General features: G+C 39.3%; 2 protein-coding genes across 3 annotated transcripts; one reads left to right on the forward strand and one right to left on the reverse strand.

Moving 5' to 3' along the window:
- Positions 1-477: 477 nt before the first annotated feature.
- On the forward strand, positions 478-3,120 carry lbx2 (ladybird homeobox 2). The gene is made up of 2 exons (XM_042061200.1): positions 478-1,166; positions 2,027-3,120. The coding sequence occupies exons 1-2, from the start codon at positions 842-844 to the stop codon at positions 2,485-2,487; spliced, it is 786 nt and encodes a 261-aa protein (XP_041917134.1). The 5' UTR covers positions 478-841; the 3' UTR covers positions 2,488-3,120.
- A 3,444-nt stretch (positions 3,121-6,564) lies between these two features.
- pcgf1 (polycomb group ring finger 1) lies at positions 6,565-18,363 on the reverse strand. 2 transcript variants are annotated; one of them, XM_042061199.1, is made up of 9 exons: positions 18,053-18,363; positions 16,860-16,965; positions 14,608-14,760; positions 14,333-14,404; positions 14,150-14,255; positions 10,596-10,641; positions 10,345-10,428; positions 8,475-8,555; positions 6,565-6,749 (listed from the first exon to the last, which is right to left on the reverse strand). In XM_042061199.1, the coding sequence occupies exons 1-9, from the start codon at positions 18,179-18,181 to the stop codon at positions 6,699-6,701; spliced, it is 828 nt and encodes a 275-aa protein (XP_041917133.1). In that variant the 5' UTR covers positions 18,182-18,363; the 3' UTR covers positions 6,565-6,698. The 2 variants fall into 2 exon arrangements, with proteins under 2 accessions (XP_041917133.1, XP_041917132.1); XM_042061198.1 differs by having other exon boundaries at positions 10,345-10,431; positions 18,053-18,362.
- Between the last annotated feature and the right edge of the window lie 617 nt (positions 18,364-18,980).

The raw sequence follows: 18,980 nt of genomic DNA on the forward strand, positions 1-18,980 counted from the left end.
GCCCAGTCCTTTATAAAAACATCTCACTAGAAATACCAACAGACGGACTTTGTCCATGCTCATTAAAACAGGCGTTTAAATGTTGCTGTTGTTTGGATTTTTGAGATCTTATTTTGTCCTCACATGCTACTTGAGCTGTTAGCCTGATCCCACTCATATCACCTCCCCATCTGTAGTGGCACTTATTGGGCGTTTGTAATCTGCGCTAATTAAGCCAGGGGAATGCCACTGATATTCGCGCTATGAGCAGTAACTCTCCCTTTTCAGTGAGGGCTGTACGTGGAACACGTGGTCTCCATAAGTGGCAGTGAGACAGAGGATGCGAAAACATTTCGAGCTAACTCACCCCCTTAAAACTTCGGCAACACTGCTGGGTAACTCCTCCTATTGCCGCGACCAATTAATTATGATGGCTGGCCCTTTAAGACTGAGCAGCGGGTCAGTAAGTAGTGTAGTGTTTCTCTAATTGAACTTCGCCCAATCAACAATAACTCGTTAGCAGTTGCTTGCTCGTTCTTGTTTCCTTGAGACAGCTTATTCCTCGCAGCGAATCGACCAGTGGCCAGTACCGATATACGTCCTTAAGATCTTCATGGAGTTCCTCAGAAGAACTTGGACTTTCTTAAGGGGAATACAAACCGTGTGCCTGTGAAAGCGCAGACCACGTTTGAAGCATGGTGATTCTAGACAAACATTTTAGGCAAAAGAAGATCGAAGAATTCAGCTGAAGAGACCTGCAAATAAGTTTTTTTTATGAATAAAGGCAATACCATTAGCCGTTTATTCGAACAGTTGAATGCTATAGCCTAACATTTGCTAAAATAATTTTCCTGGGACTGCGATGACCTCTAGTAAAGACATGAAGGCAGGATCTGTGTTGCAGTCCAGCGGCGAGGAGAGGAGACGGGGTCCTTTGGACCAACTCCCACCTCCGGCAAACTCGAACAAACCTCTCACCCCCTTCAGTATTGAGGATATTTTGAACAAACCGTCTGTGAAGAAATCCGTAGCAAGTCAATGTCCACCCCGAGTCCTGGAGAAAGTGACCGGCTCGACTGCAGCTAGGAACGGTATTACCACTCCCTCTTCCCCGTTATGCGCTCTGGAGGAACTAGCCAGCAAAACATTTAAAGGTCTGGAAGTCAGCCTTATACAAACAGCAGAAGGTGAAGTATTATCTCTACGTTAACGCATGAATAGTGTTATATTTCTTGATGTTACACTACCTTTTGCACTTTATTGTGGTTGAAAGCCCCCCGGTGTATTAAGGTTCTTAACTATTTTGTTCTGTATACTAGAGCTAAAGTAGCCTCTACACTGTAAACATCAGACATTTTATGAGGAAGCACAACTTGTGCGACATAAATTGATGTTAATCATGCTATAGTTTCATTTACAACAGTTATCAATCGTATGTGATGTTGTTGTAAACTGATGTTGTAATAATGTTATTGTGTGAATTCCTTAACTCGTTATACATTAATGTATCGGCTAGGTGTGGAATGTCCTAATAATGACATAAACCAAAACTGGCATCATAGGCTAGGCCTACTTTTTAAATTAATTGTTTAAGAATTTCTACTTTTCAATTAATGTTGATAAGGAATGTTGAGAAACGTTATATGCTTACAATTCTACTACCATATTATGGTGAAGCTGTCATCAATGTGTCATTGCCCCTGCGCTTGCAGGCGGCAAGCCATAACCTACAAAGGTTCATGGCCTGTTATGGTACATTACAAATATTATAAGAAACGTCTGTAGCCTACATGGTTGTTTGAAGATCTCTGACCTACTATCTAACCCAATATAATCGTGTTGCAGTGATGTTTTTCTGTCCTCATGAAAGTCTAACAGCTGTTTTGCAGCTGCATGCAAACTTCGAGGCCTGTAGCCTGTCTTGATAGCCAGAATTGAATGTGCATGGATTTTGGTTCTTCCTGCGTTGTTTGGGTGCCAGTTAGCTCGCCTTGTCCTTATTTTTTCACATGAACTCATATGTTCCTGTGTGTATGTCTTTGTTTAGGTCGAGAGCATCTGAACGCCTTTGGACAACGACAGGCTTCCAAAAAGAGACGGAAATCTCGCACCGCTTTCACCAACCACCAAATCTACGAACTGGAGAAGCGCTTTTTGTACCAGAAATACTTGTCACCAGCCGATAGAGACCAGATAGCTCAGCAACTGGGCCTGACCAACGCACAGGTCATCACCTGGTTTCAGAATAGACGAGCGAAGCTCAAACGGGACTTGGAAGAGATGAAGGCAGACGTGGAGTCCTTAAAGAAAATCCCTCCGCAAACTCTGCAGAAACTGGTGAACATGGATGACATTGACGATCCCCAGAGTAGTTCTGGGGCCATCTCGCCCAGCATTTCCCCGTCTTCGCAAGGCCACCGAGCCTTTCCTCAGTCCCCGTCTTCATCCAGAGGCCAAACTACGGACGAATTCTCAGAAGAGGATGAAGAAATCGAGGTGGACGATTGAGTTTGGCCGAATTTTAAGCAAGAGCCTTTTTCTTCACAACTTTTGCACGGACGTTTACTCCACCGGAGAACTTGAAAAACGAAAGGGAATTTTCTCTCTGTGCTTCATAATTTATTAAAAGGATGGTAAAAGCTACAAGGATGTTGAACTTTCACCTTGAAGACATTATTTGAGGAATACATTTCTTTCGATAGGATGTGAAAGATACTTAGTGGTTATGGTACAGGATCAAGACTGCAACATGTGTATGTACATTTTAAGTTTATTTCGCTATATGATTCGGGGGGAAAGTTGTGCAATTGTTTCCTTATACCATTCAAGCATTATGTTATAGCTGCTAAAGAAACATATCTGCCAAATGTAATTTTCAACCCAAAATTTCGTTGATAAATTTATATATTTATACGGTTGACAAAGACATGAGAGATCCCAAAATAAGACATTTTTGGATCAACCATGGAAATATTCATCAACAAAATTCCAAACTTGAAATTACAGAATCCTTAAATTATATGACCCGAAATTCAGGGTAGTCAATAATACAGGTAAAACAAATAAAATCTGTAAAACATGTCTTCAAGTTTTTTCATGATGAGCTTGTGTATAAATTCAATTACAATGCATATGCGCTAAAGTTATTGTAACGTTCTATTTAATCATCATTTATGTAAATAAAGGGTATATGATATTTCACGACGTTTCTTGGCGTGATATAAATGACTGTGTCCAATACGTCTGCACATCTTATCGGTTTGATCTCTAGACTATTCATTTTCAGTACAAAAATAGTCATAATGAATGAACCAATTTTCCAGGTGGTTTCACTATAGCCAGAGGAGCGTTGGGCCTACAGTCCTCCTGTAGACTCTGTGTCAGCACAAGTGACTTTAGCAAGAGATGCATTGTTGCCTTTGAAGGTAAAACGTGCCCATTGAAAGGGAAAAACAGTTCTCATACCATTTAACTCGTTTTCCCTTTCAGACTTGTTAACACATTCTCTGCGTTAAGTGGCCGAGGACCAATTAGGGACAATTGGGGCAAATGGTACTCTCCAACTCCCTCCCGGTCACTCCCCCTCGGAGAAAAAAAAAGAAACAATTGTCACAATAAGGTTAGGGCCTAAGGCTGGCAACAAAAAGATTGCCAGCATCCTCGTACCATATGGTTTATGAATTTCCTTAACATAAACTAGTCAACATGATTGATTAGGTTAACCCGCCTTGCCGTACAAAAACAGCTTCTTTTGGCCTGGCGAAATAATGGCACGCATCTGTGCCCCTTTAAATGCATGTGTTAAAAAACGCCCATGAATAGCAATTGATTAGCATGGGGTTCCTAATGAATAAATCTCAATGGGGGGCAGCAGGAATGGGAGGGATGTTGTCTTTCTCTCCCGCGTCCTTATCCATGCCTCGGTCGTCTGCTGAATATATTTTGAGCCCATTTGTAATACGTGTAACGAGATCAAGGAAGCGTCTATACGGCCAAGAAGAGGGCAGACCGCCTGCGCGCACAATCGGCCTAATCGACTGGAATAGTCGGGGTTGAAAAGTCAAGTAGATTTTTACGAGCACATTGTGGAGAGGGTTAAACAAAACTTGCCACATCTTTCTCACTGTTCACACCGAACAAGTCGCTCCCCCAGTTGTTGCAGTACTCAGTCCAACACCTCGATGTCACTATCACGTGTGGCCTAACTGTTTAACAACCCCTAATGCTCTCACAATTGAGCTGTCTATCCAATGAAAGTACCGTGCGTCCATGCAATATGTTTCATTTCGTGAAAATAGAATTTCAGTTCATGCATTTGCTTGCAAGTCTGCTAAAATTATGTTCTAAATTACAGATTTTACACCCGAGCGCCAAATGTATTTGACACCAACAACAGGGTGAAAAGGCTGAGTTATTTCTTAGACATCCAGCAGTTTCGACCAGTAGCATGTAGGCCTAATGTTGGCAGAATGTGTGATGTCGCTAATGGAAAAAAAGTCTTCATAATTTCAAGAACCATAAACAAGCCTCCGAAACTGCTTGATGTCAGAACTGGATGTGGAGGCCCCCATTTAGTGTGGTGTGAGAGACAGTCCATGTTTCGCTTAGGCAGCAGGCCTCGAGGAGTATGAGATGAGTTTATTTTGTCATAAATTACCTTCTCCAAGAGTGGTACATCAAAGTATGACTCAATTATTAAATGATCTGTCTGAAAGACGTGGTTTAATCCATCTTCTTGGGGAAAAAAAAACGTTTTTGAAGATCATATAGCCTTATGCCTAGGCTATATGTTCCCTACACTCAAAAAATGTTGGGTTAAAAACAACCCAAATGTAACCCAACTGCTGGTTAAATAGTGGACTAACACAGCACAACACATGTTCCCTATGTGTAAAAGAAGACGACTTGGAACAGGTCGATCTGAACTTTTCTGTTGACCTTAACCCATTGCAGAATAACTCTTGAGAGTTACCATTAGCCAAGTATTTATTTTATTTAGATGATAAACCAAAAAATAGAAAACACCTTTTGGCACTTTAAGGGGATAATTATACTTACAAGAGTTATACTTACTTTCCTTTCAAAAGGAGAGGGGGGCGACAACAACACAACGTGATATGAATGGTTTCACGCAGCGAATTATTAGGCGAGTTATTAGTGTAATAAGAAGTGTAATAAGTAGTTGTATTATTATTAATACAATAATAATAATAATAATAATAATAATAATAATAATAACAACAATACTACTACTACTACTAATAATAATAATAATAAAATCATACATATACTACTACTACTACTACTACTAATAATAATACATTATTATTATTAGGCTATATAAAGAAAGATGTCAAGGTTGCCTAATTATGAAGAGCATTTGTTAAAGCCTACAGGTGTACCAGTGTAACCTATAGGCTAATGTTGATTCACGTCACAGTATTCTCAAAAACTCAACGTGTGTCAGTTCCAGGGCACATTTTAATTTACCACATCGGCTTATTTTTTTCCCCCTGCAGCATCAAGGCACTACCTAGCGCCTACAGAGCGCTCAAGTAGCCTAATATCACAACATAGGCTACTAGTCCAGGTTACACAGAAACATATATAAGTCGTGGTATAAACGTTTAAATAACTGATTGTAGTGGCATGGTTTAAGACAATGTTATGTGATAAATTGCTCAATTGCGTGTCGTTTGTATAGGGAACACATAGGCTACACAGTCTATGCCACACAAATGGAATTTTGTAATTTTAGACTATTTTAATAGCCTAGTCTATAAACAGATGCCCAATCGCTCAACAATATAATGATGACCGATGATAATTCACCGATTAAATCCTGTTTTGTTGAATTACACGAATTGTATTTTTTTTTTAATTCAGGAAAATTGGTGAGTAACCAATTTTGAGTTACCATTCAGAGGGTAGTTTAATGGTGGTATTTGATTTTATATATATATATATATATATATATATATATATATATGTGTGGGGTAAAATGCAAGGGAAACATCAATACGTCCTCCGTAGCCTAGCCTATATTGCCCCAATTAACCAGTTTGACACACTTATGCAAAGCTTGACTACCTCGGCAATTTTGCGTTTATAATTTAGTCAGATAGCCTAGTGTTAAAATTCGAAGTCATGCATAAAGACTGCATAAAAATGTGTCGCATTAACCATTTCATTTGTTCACCATTAGACCTACTCCAGCCAATCCTGGAAATAAAAATAACCTGAAAATGATATTAAATTATTTTACTTAGGGCTATGTTCTGTTATGGTACGATTTGTGGATGTATCTAAAACTCAATTTAAAACTTTTCTCAAAGTGATTATTAAATAAATAAATGTAGCCTAAAAAAACATAGTTGCAATTTACAGATAGCCTAACAAATGTAAGACTCACACAGCCTTGCAATTTCACATAGACAGACTTCTTCACACGAATGGAAACACGGCCCTCTAGTGTTAGAAAGAGTCAGTGCATTGATATTTGTGCATGCTATTTTAACTCCAAACAGAAACGTTCGGTCACTGGATGTGGATTTCAGTTATCTTGATCAATTCACTCATAACATGCAAAGTTCAAACATTTGAATTTATTTCCAAAAGTACAAAACAATCAAATAAAAAACGTCAGCACACAAAAATATCAAATAGAATATGTAAAATACAAAAAAATGTTTACATTTGTTGAAACCATTACAAAACTTCTATCTTGTGCGTTTGTCCTTGATGTTGTAGTGGAGAACCAAGGGTTGAGCCTTAAACACAGACAATAAGAAGATTCATATTTTAAAGTTGTCGTCATCACCTTCATCCCTTTTTTTAAGAATCAATAACATCTCATTGAATTTCCAAAGTTTGACTGTTTAGTTGTTGCTAGAAATCCCATTCAGAATGGCATCTTCTGAAATCCCTCAAGAGCAACACATACACACTAACGCAGGGGTCTCAAACTCAAATGAGCTGGGGGCCACTTCTGCCAACGTCATCTGATTGGAGGGCCACGTCAGTGTTAAAGAATAATACCAAAAAAAAGGCTTTTTGAAAATGCTATGTTTTTTTTTTTAAATACTACACAAAACTGCAAACAGAAAGTGCAAGTCTTTTTATCTCTTTTTAGACACCTGTGCTAACAACCTTAGATTATAAATAAAATAATGATAAAATAAATATTAATACAAATGGTAAAAACAAACAAAAAGCATAAAAATAGGTATGTGTGTGTTTCACACCAAATAAAAATATTTTCCTCTCATAACATATTTAAACCTGGCAAACTTTAGGCGCCAGGGTTAAGAAAACAACACCATTGGATTTTGACGTCAAAAAGTCAAAAGGCTTGAAAGTGATCAGAGAAAGTCCAACTGTAAATGTAAAAATCTTTAAGTATAAACAAAAGTTGATGAAGGGGGTATGTTTACCCATCTAATTTGTCACTGGATGGTAAGCACCTCAAATTATGCACCTTTCAGTAAATACTGGATGTTACATGAACATATTGGAGCAGGTTTACTTTCTTTTTTTGTCATGTAAACCAACAATAGTAAACTATTACTAGCCTATAACCACAAACCGTTATTATAGGCCTACAATAAAGCAGCCTGGTCAAATCAGTTCCTATCGTGGGTGACTAGTTCTTCAGAGCCCTATTTTTACTACCCCTGCTGTTTGTACCACGTCCATTACGGACACTATCATCACGATTACCACTACCACCTCCAGCTATGTTGGGCAGAGGGTCGAAATAAGCATGTATGCTTAGTGGACACCGTCGTATACACGCAAAGACGCACCTCCATTTACAGATGCACCGTGACTACTGTCAATAGACGATCGATCATAATCTCCAAAGGCATATTCTCCTTCAGAATCAGAATAGATGAATAACATAACCTACCCAAGACTTCATCACGTGTGAACATTTTTTCAACAATTGGTGTAGGCCTATTTCTGCTTCAATTTGTGCAAAACTATGGCCCTCGTCGCTTCCGCGTCAGTACAAACAAATGCACGTCGTTGTGTTTCTCGCATGTAAAAGTATTTCCTGAAACTTTGTGCAGCGAATTTGGGCTTATCGAAGCTTTGGATGTCTAGCAACTAGTGGATTAGAGTACAAATGGGATGTCACCCTACTTGGATCTATGGTCTATTTTAATCAGTGTTGTTGTTTTTTCGCAATTAGAAATACCGGATTACATTATTATTTTGACATTAGGTCGCGGGACCGGAATTGGTCCAGGCGCGGGCCGGAGTTTGAGACCCCTGCACTAACGCATACGCCTGCTGTGAGACCAAGTGACAGCCCGTCGTTATGCGTGCACATAAACTTACGGACCTACTCATTATCTTACTAAGCTCTAAGTTAGGCTCCACGCTACAGTGTGGTTCTGTTGCTAAATGACTTTCCAATGCGGAGATGTTGAACTGAAAAGAGTGAAGGAATGAGGTATGAAATCACTGGGCACGACATGAGTCCACAGTACCTTGCCAAACCAGTAGGAGAGCCACAGCCGTTTCATGGTCATGTGATCCGGAAGGGACTCATTATTGAGTAACATCTGGACCTACAGCACAACAAAGACCACGCAGAGGGTTGGGGGGTGGAGGGGTTAGGAGGGCGGCTAAGCATGGAAACCTCAAACAACAAACACTTTCAGTTTTCAGGAAGGGTGCCAACACTGCAGCGCATTTCAAGCACTTGAGAGAACCAAGCTGAATCTGTGTCAAATATCACATCACCACAGAGAATGCGCTGATGTAAGAATAATAGCAAGCACTGACATATTAAAAATTATGTAAAAGTATAAAATGATGTCTTCAGTAAGAGTGAGAGCAAGCCCTGATTTCATAACGGAGTTAAATATCCGAAAAGAGTACCCAAATGTGTTATGTAAAACAACACACTGATATCCTGAGTAAGAATGGAATAGTGTATGGTGTGTGGTGGCGGTGGTAGTGTAGTGGTTAAGGAGCTGGGCTAGCGTGCAGTAGCCTGAAAGTTGTCGGTTCAATTCCCGGCTTCCACCGTTGTGCCCTTGAGCAAGGCACTTAACCCCAAGTTGCTCCGGGGACAATGTGATACCTTGTAATATAGCTGACATATGTAAGTCACTTTGGTCAAGAAGTGTCTGCTAAATGTAATGTAATGTATGGGCCGGTCTGTTTCCAATTTAAAGAGCCAGGGCCCAATTTCCCGATAGCATCTTAAGCCTAAGAGCGTCGTAAAGTCCCTCTTACGAACGTCTTAAGATTTGCCGACTGTTTCCCGAAACCATCGTAGCTTAAGAACGTTGTGAAAACACTCGTAGATCTACGAGTGCTCCACAGTTCTCGTTACTGGCTAAGAGCATCTTAACAGTACTTCTCACTGAGGTCACCAACAGGACATACAGAGGAATTACAACTTAGAATACATAATCCAATTTACGTTCCTATTCTTTATTGTGTTTACCTGATGAATCAGATTTTAGCGTGCAAAATAGTATAGCCTACATTTAATGGTCATAATAATGTGATGAAAAGCGGACAAAAATGCAATCCAGTTATGAAACGAGACGTTGCCAGAATAGTTTGCCATTATCTTTGCTAAGTGAAGGCTATAATTTATTAGGCCTATGAGGTAAAAGCAGAGAAAGGAACATGTGGTTTATTCTGTACTGCATCAAAATCTAAGCCTACACATTTCCTCACTTTCTTACTCGACTTCTTTCTTATCTTCAAACGTGTTCTTAAGTGACACCGCGAAAAATTATTGCATGGTGCAACAATCTAATCTTAAATAATTACAATTATTTATGTCTGTGTGTGGTATATAACCTAGCCTACTTGGGATGCTTACATGCAGAAGTCAAAGTGTTTCTATTTTCGTATTGATGTGAATTAATGTGTAGATCCGAAGTTTGAATGGTAGGCCTATAGCTGTGATGTGCAGTCACCTGACATCACCATCAAATTAGAGGATATTTCAGAACTATTAACGTGGACAGCTCCCCTTAAGAGCATCTTAAGAGCAGTGCACGCGTGTTCACGCTACGAGCATGTTTGGGATACAGTCGGAAAAAGCAAATGAACGATCGTAAGATGAATCGTAGAAAACCCTCTTAAGAGCGTGTCTCCGTCGTTATCGGGAAACTGGGCCCAGGACAGTGTGCAAACATGTAGCGTTTTTAGTATACAGCTAGAGTTCTTTTGAGAGTCAATTTAATGTCTATACATTTGTGTTTCATTAGAATAGTGAACACCTTTGAATTAGAGTATTCACTGACATATCAATGAATACTCTACCTCTACTCTACATATATCTTACTTAACAGAGTTCTCTGATGTCATAAGTAAAAGGGGCGGAACACAGACCTGGTGCTTTTCCACATTGAGCCGACGACACAACACTTTCCTCAGGTGTCTGACCTCTGCTCTGACTGAGCACCGGACAAACTTCTGCTGCAAAGAACAGTGGAACCATATTCACCACACACACACACACACACACACACACAAACATGAACAAACACGGGAAAATGAACTGATCAAGGAAATGCTCACAGGTAGACATGGACATTAATTTCCTGCAGGGCATAAGTACAGTACTGTCGCAGGTGCCTTACCTGTAAGGTTAATTTGCTTTTATCCTTTGATGACGAATATGACGAACTGTGAAGAGAAGGAATAACTTGATCAGTGAACTGCAATATTTTATGGTGTCCAAAATGTTCTCGACAGGACATAGGTGACAATAAGAACTAAAAACATAACAGGACGTTTTTCAGGATGATGAAACTTCATGTCATCTCATGTATTACTAACACTAGAGACACAGGAAATGTATATTTATTCACAAAAAATATCACCAAAAAGTCATGAAAAACACATACAGAGGGTAAACACAACATTGGGAAATTAACCATTTAACAAATGGACACAACTAGACTGGTGTCCTTCCATGAGAGTCCTGTAGATCCAGAGCTAGGCAATACAGTGGATAATGCAATCACTCTACTCTTTTAAAGTGGACCTTGTGAGGACATCGGCTGTCTCCCAAACAGTTTATTTTTTTTGTCAGCAAGCAAAGACCTAGGCTATATAGAACTTGATGTAAAGGAAAGTCATGTTAAACCAATTGGGGAAACATTAGTCAGGAAAGGAACATAAATGCCTCGTCATAAAAACAGTTAAGTACACCAAAAAACTTAAAAGTTGATAACTGTCCAATTAAATGAAATTGTAAACGGTGATGTTGCTTTGTTTAACATTACTGTGTATCTCTACTGTTAGACCTGCACTCATCATCAACAACAGCCTATACTTTAAAAGATGTAGCCTAATGTCTTTCCTTCCTTACAGACATACATATTAACAGTCAACTACGAGTATTAGGGCCACACCTGAAAAAAAAATATTTTTGCCATGACGAGATTAAAGTCGACATTAAACTCCAAATTTTGAGAATAAAGTTAAAATGTCATGTCGACATTAATCTCGACGTGTCGACATTAAACTCGAAATATAGTTTAAGCTATGTACACTTCCTACAACTTCAATATTTGACAATCATGAATGGTAGCCCTACTCTCTGTTAACAATTCATTGCCGTCATCGTGAAGCGCGTAGGCTACATCTTGCGGTTATGGAACCATGCACTATGCTATTTATATAGCTAGAACAGGATAATACATGTTTCCAATTACAGTATATAATGTTTTTATAGTACAAAATGTTATTTCACTCTGTTTTTATGTGGGTAAGGCCACCACCGCACATCCAAATAAGTGCTCTTCGTGACCCACAGGCCGTCAGTCTCCATTGGTTAACATGGCAAAATGAATCTTTATAAAACTGCTTTTCCATGTCTCACCCGCATAAAATATAGTATAAACACAGATATGTGTGCATTTACTTAGAATACATGGGGTTGCCTGGTCGGGACGACAGCTTCATTGGTCCCTCCATAGACATTCAGCAATAGCTAAGGCTGTTTTGTATTCATTACAAACAAACATGCAATGTGAAAGTCTGGGATTGGGAGAGCACTTAATAGTCTAAGCTACTGAATAAGCATGAAGTTGAACCTTTAGATGAAATAAATACATAAACCGCTATTGAAGTTTACTTTTGACAATCAAATTTATCGCCTGTAACTCTGTGATAAACAGAGTTTACTAAACAGAGATAAACAGAGTAACAGGAAAGTATTTGACTGAGCAACGGAGGTTAATATATTCGTGTTGTATGTATGTTTATATATGTGTTTTGTGCAAATGACCTCTGTCTACACTAAGAAAACTGGAATGTTTAATTCGACCTCCTTTTCAATCATCCCGGTTGTAGCCTACCCTAGCCTACTTTGGAGCGGTCTCTCTCCAAACTAGTTCTGATGGACATGTCAAGATGAAATGTCGAGATTAAAGTCAATTGTATTCTCAAAATGTCGAGTTTAATGTCGACACGTCAATATTAACACTTCGAATGCCGCGCTGTTTTCGGAAGCTTTGGCCCAGAGTGCCAGCAATCTAGATCATTGTTGATGATTTTTGTAGAGCCACAGCGTATTCTATGTTATAGCTATGGACACATACTATGGCTCGTTGAGACTTTAAGCTCTCAAAACTCCCAAGCTAAACAGTGGCTAGTTTTCATCAAAATCCCTGTTTGTTTTCTAGAAATGGAGATATAGCGTCTTTCATGAAATATGACGTGTTGCCTGTAAAGTTTCCGGGAAGTGACCTAGCGAGACCTGGCGAGACTGCCACCTAGTGATAAACCCATGAAGATGGCCTGATTTTGACTTGACATGCATGCGTCACTGATTCGACCCAAAGCGGCAACCATCAAAAGCCGAGTTTTAAGACAAAATGTTCAGATATAATGTTCAGATTTCGATCGTCATCTATTTCAGTTCTATTCATCATAGAGTTCCCAAAATCGCACATAAGGTGTGTTAGAGTGTCTATTTTCGTAATTTAAAAAAAGCTAAAAATGCAATATTGCCTGTTTGGCACTAAACGCATGGGAACAAATAACACAATATTTAACAAGAAACGGGTTTTAAGAATTGTAAATATTAGTTTGAACAGTCATAGGCATTCAGCTGCAGTATGCCCAAGGCTATAACTAACACCAAGCCAACAGGAGAAGTTAAAAGTGGCATGCTAAGGTAAAGCTGTGTAGGTGTACAATTTAATCCAGTTTACAAGTCATTTCAAATATACACAGGGGACGTGTTCATTTCCCTGTGCTAGGGGATTTACCACAGTGGCCAATCAACAGTCAAGCCCTAACATTACACAACATGATATGGAATACTACTACAACGACAATAGCAACAACAAACCAAAGCAACAAGTAGGCTTCACTAGCAAGTGCCAGAGCCGCATTGATGTGGGCTCTAAGCAACACTAATTTCCCCTTGGGGATCAATAAAGTATCTATCTATCTATCTATCTATCTATCTATCTATCTATCTATCAGTTGTTCAAAGAAAGAACCAAAGGAGGAACAAATAACATGTAGCATCTACAAACTAGCAAGTGCTTATGTCCCATTGGTGCAGGCCATAAGCAAAACTAGCAGCTAACTCATAACATAACGTGGGATACAACAACAACAACAAACCAAAACAGCAAACACAAAATCACCAACACAGCAGCCTCCGTGCGCAAGGTGTATGCTTCACTAGAGAATGCTTATGCCCCACTAATGCGGGCTCTAAGCCAAGCTACGGTAGCAGCTTAATAGCCCAGAGAAAAGAACCAAAGGAGGAACAATCGCCACAACAGCTTTCAAGAGCATTTCACTGTGGTTTTCATCTGGGCACCATCCTTCTTCTGTGTTTTGTTGAATTAGGCCCACAACACCTGCAGACGGCTCCACACTCATGATGGGTTCTCTACCAACAAATGGCAACAACGGTCCACAGCATAATCAGTCAAAACACAAGCCCTTGATGCGGGCATCAGCAACTAGCACTCCAAAAACACAGTGATTTCCCACATCTCAGAGTCAACTCAGGTTACGACATGACCCCAAGTAGTCTGTGAGCGCCTCAGCCATATCACAAGCATTGGAAACAATAGCAGATAGGGTGAAATAACTCATATTTCAAGTCTGCAACAAAGATATAAATGAAGGAAATCAACTATGGTAAGTGTGACATAATTCTTACCTTTGCCTCTCTAGACATAAGGAAACCTGTTCATCATATCTGTAGAAATGAGCTTTGGAATGATCAAAGCTAGTGTACGGTAATCGTCCATGATCTGGGGATATGTCTACAACACACAAAGCAAACAATTAGCCAACAGAGTGGACAACAACATCATCAACTACACCTTATCCAACAGCTTACCATCTCCACAGGGTTGTATAACTCTTTCAAGGCCACGTGACTGATAAAAGTCCTTTATTCTTCGGTCTTCACCTGTTTAAATAGGCCATAAATAACACTTATTTATGTAGACAAAGATGACAGCATGCTCCAGTTGTATGTGAAAAACAATGAACTAATATGCACAGAAATTAAACTTAACCTTACAAGTTAAAACTAGATACATCATGTTTTCACCTTACGGTGAAGGACCATTACATGCATACACAGGCAACCTCTAATTTGGCTGTACTCACTTTCCTGCAATCCTGGAACCAATTTGTAGACAATGTCTTGCATTACTCGGTCCAACTTTAGATTCAACAAAGGCTGTGTTTCATGAATTTTGATGTTGCACATTGGACAATACTTGCTGGTCTGAAGGTATTTCACAATACAGCTTTTACAAACTGTAATAAAACAGAAATAGCATATAAAAGATCTACTAAACATTTAGAGACGAAGGAATTAAGCCCAACTGAATAACTGAACTAAAGCTAAATCTTCCCAGTGTTTGTGCAAGGAATATTTGAAACTAACAGGGTTCTGTATTTCGCTACCATACAAAAAACATGAATATGCACTCGTAAGGCGAAAACCATTGTATATACCAAATCTCTCTCCCTCTCTCAATTTGTGCTTTCTAAAATAATGGCACTGAGATAGTCACTGCTCTCCTAAATATGTATTAATTAGTATCTAATAAGTATTGTATTAGAAAAATATATTCAATAATTACCTATTTTAATTTAGAAACTAACTTTAGGTTTACATCAAATTCACTGTAATTGAACAGCTATACACTCTTTGGCGCCCTCCAGTGGTCAATCCTTAGACATGGTACAGAGAGGTTACTGAAAAGTACACCCTCATGGAAAAAAAATCCTTCCATACTTTCTAACAACTTATGCTAATACTTTCTACATCTTAAAGGGTTCATTATTACGTAAAATGTGATTATTAAAAATAAAATGTATTTACATATTTGATTCTGATGTTATGGGATGTAAAGTTACACATATTTGTACCGATTTGTTTAGGTACAGGATGTTAAGTTCAATACAGATGTGTACCGAAAGTACTGAATGCAGTCTTAAACAGTAATCATCAATAGGCTTTTCTGGATGCGGACCATGTTTCAAATTTGAATTCCCACACAAACATATTAAGCGAACCTGTCAGTTTAGTCCTTTAATGTCAAAAAACATTTGACACCTTTTCAAAATACTATTCCCGATTTTCAGCAAGAGTGACGCCAAATTTTTGGCATGTCTCATGTAAACTCTTCTACAACTCGCATGTAAACACTTTTTTTTGTATGACTGAGGGCTGCAGTAAGTCAAACAGGCACTCAACCCTGCAGTCAAAACAACGCAGATCACACTGGTGCCATAACTTGGATGGCAGTGAGGTCTAGGGGTGTGCGTGTATTAGTAGCCAGTGGATACAGTAACTGGGCACTGAGTGAGTAAACCTCTCTCCCAATGCTTGAGACATGCTAGCACAACTGCCTCCCAAACCCAAGGTGCTATAACGGGCCACGTCTGAGGCTGTCCTGTTCAGGTAATAACCTACAACACATGTTAGACATTTACATTTATTCATTTAGCAGACACTGCTGTCTAAAGACAAACATATGTCAACTATATTACAAGGGATTACATTGTCCCCGGAGCAACTTGGAGTTAAGTGCCTTGCTCAAGGGCACAACAGTGGAAGCCGGGAATTGAACACACAACTTTCAGGCTACTGCACGCTAGCCTAGCTCCTTAACCACTACCACCGCCCTACAAGGTACATCAAGGTCATGGCACCTGTGTAACCTCTGCTGTATGCATCTCCGAAAGGACACGTTGTAACTATAGACAAAACACACATTACTAAAAACTAAACTAAAAATGTCCACATATTGGATGCTCTTGTGTTTCCTTGCTCAAAGGTCTCCTGTCCTCTGGCAGCAATATAAAAGAAGGAATTCTTTCATGATGTCACACTTCAAACAACTTCAGGGGTGCAGGCTGCAAGACCAAGGAGTGAGGACAAAGGATGCCTGCACATGTGTTCTAGAATGTACCTAGAAAAATGAACTCAAAAAGAATATGCATAGGCTGGCCAATAAATGCATTGCATATTTTTTTTTTTTACTTAAGTTCATGGGAGAATCACACTCCAGCTAACGATACTATACTGCTCGAAAAAATTAAGGGAACACTTCAATCATACACTGGATCAGTACTCTGACACTGTTTGGTTCTGAGCACAAGTAAAACTTTTGAGGCGAGTGTTTTATTTTGCAAGAACTGTCAGACATTCTGTAAATGTAGATTGAAAATGGAGAAAAGGATGGAAGGTTTCAAAAAATGTGTTTTAACAATTGTGGAAAACTGTTCCCTTAATTTTTTTGTTCCCTTAATTTTTTTGAGCAGTGTATGCTAATTTATTGGACTTATTTAAGGAAATATTTCTCCATCCCTAAAATGGAGCTGGTGTAAATTCTCAAAATACTTACAGGTATGTAGGCACTCTGTAATTGTTGTAGCATCTATGAAGTAGCCAGCGCACAGGTAGCATACAATATGCTCGTTGAGGTCTTTGATTTTCAATTTCACTTCTTCCTGTAAAAACATGGAATATCATTCGATTTCATATTCACATGACTTACATTTCATAAAAAAGGCCAGAAAACAAGAATCTGCAAAACCCAGACTATGTTAGTGATGCAGGCAATTAGTAACTCTGGGCAATTTCCTTCACTAGCATTTTACACTAATAGCCTACTATAAAAGCATAAAACATAAAAGCTATTACAGAGGCTCTGTAAGCTATTGGCTACATGTATTACTGTAACTGAGAATCAATTCAGTCTATTGAAGAAGACATTAAGCTAGACAAATCTGATTTAGAGCCCAGTGTCATGGTGGTGATTGTTTTCCTAAGCTACGTTTGCATTTTATTTGGGACCTGACAATCCTTGCATGCAAATATGCAAAGTATTTGGAGAGAGCGCAAAAATAACACAGCAAACAAAAATAATTCATCACAATGACCCTTAGGGGGCTCCGTAAACTTCCAATTTGCGAGGCATGTCAAGAAGTGAGACAGGTGCAATCAGCAGCTGAGTGAGTATTCTTTCACTTGCTTGGCAAACTCAAGTTCAATTCACTTAGCGCCTTATCATTACAGCTTACATTTTCAGCTGTATCTGAACAGAGCTACCACGTTCAATTTGATTGAAAGAGGTTTGATTATTTGGCTTTCACATACGACTCTTGGCTGACTTATTACTTGAAAAAAACAAACCCCGCTACTACTACCCCACGCATACAAACGATCTTTGTGTACTGTTTCACCACTGCTGCTGCCCACAAAAAAGAGTAGGCTACGAAGGCAAACGCCAGCCGTCTAAAATCTGTTTTGTTGGATAAAACACAAACAATATAATATTTTTTCTTGCTTTCAGCTCAAGGGTTAAATTTACGAAAGCCTTCTCTGATGTGCTGAGGCACAACAACGCCGTTATTCAACCCACACTCACGCCTGCGCAGACAACGTATGCGAGTCCGCTATCCATCCCGCCAGTACCACTCGGCCAAGCGTGCAAGTGCTCCGGACTCGACCCATATTTATATGAGACCACGACGTCACCGAATTATTCTGTCCAAAATTTAACAGCGAGTTGGACCGTAAGCTCCAGTTTCATACCTCATTCCTTAGTGGATCAAGCTTGTAAACAGTCTGTAGTTGATTTCTTAGGCGCATAGCTATCGCCATTGGACATTGCTCCGCCATCTTTGGGAATTGTGCATGCTTCCGGGTGACTGTTATGGGCATGTTCACTCCAGCTGAAAACAAGGGGTGTAGGCTAGATGGGGTGTGTATTGAAAAAGGGGCCCATATTTCTGTAGCCTAGTCTTATGTAGGCATCATGGAACTTATACATTTGTGTGTGCAGTAGTGAAAAAGCTTTTATGTTATTTATGTAGGCCTATGTTTTATAAAAAAAGTGTTATTATATTTAGTCCTATAGTATTACCATTATAGCCTAACCTACACAATTCCATAGGCCTATGTTATGTTTAGTTTTAAGATTTGTACATGCAATCATGTTTAGCGAATGACCTCTAAAAACATCTCTGGACCTACATGTAGCGCACATAGTCCTAAAGCTAGAGAGATACTGAAGAGGATTTAGGCTTTATGTGCTTGTTGCTCATGTCTAATAAGTCATCTTGTTCTGCACTAGCTTAGACCACGGCCCAGACCATTGAAAAATATGATTTAATGTTTGGAAATATATGAGCAATGTAAGCAAATGTCTTCTGAACAATCCAAGAACACTTTAGTTCAGGGGTTTTCAACTGATTGTGAACTAGGGACCACCATTCTGACTAATTACGCAACCCCACTGAATAAAAATACTGCATGATTTCTTCATTGCAACTACATTACTGAATCCATAGACAGGGACCACCAGCAATGTCCTCACGGACCACAAGTGGGCCGCGGACCACTGGTTGAAAACCCCTGCTTTAGTTGATTGTAGCCTACACTTGAATGGTCACATCACATTTCATATCATATCAAAGCTGGGGTACCTATATCACATCACGTTATATTATCTCATACACAC

The sequence above is a fragment of the Alosa sapidissima genome, chromosome 14 (genome assembly GCF_018492685.1).
Source record: "Alosa sapidissima isolate fAloSap1 chromosome 14, fAloSap1.pri, whole genome shotgun sequence".
Lineage (NCBI taxonomy): Eukaryota > Metazoa > Chordata > Actinopteri > Clupeiformes > Clupeidae > Alosa > Alosa sapidissima.

What these genes read in the sequence shown, in the direction of transcription:
- lbx2 (XM_042061200.1), top strand. Translation starts at nt 842, where the DNA reads ATGACCTCTAGTAAAGACATGAAGGCAGGATCTGTGTTGCAGTCCAGC. An exon ending in CCTTATACAAACAGCAGAAG is followed by an intron (nt 1,167 to 2,026) that starts GTGAAGTATTAT and finishes GTCTTTGTTTAG; the next exon opens with GTCGAGAGCATCTGAACGCC.
- pcgf1 (XM_042061198.1), bottom strand. Translation starts at nt 18,181, where the DNA reads ATGCCCATAACAGTCACCCGGAAGCATGCACAATTCCCAAAGATGGCG. An exon ending in GGTTCCAGGATTGCAGGAAA is followed by an intron (nt 14,405 to 14,607) that starts GTGAGTACAGCC and finishes CTATTTAAACAG; the next exon opens with GTGAAGACCGAAGAATAAAG. An exon ending in AAAGCAAATTAACCTTACAG is followed by an intron (nt 10,432 to 10,595) that starts GTAAGGCACCTG and finishes TGTTCTTTGCAG; the next exon opens with CAGAAGTTTGTCCGGTGCTC.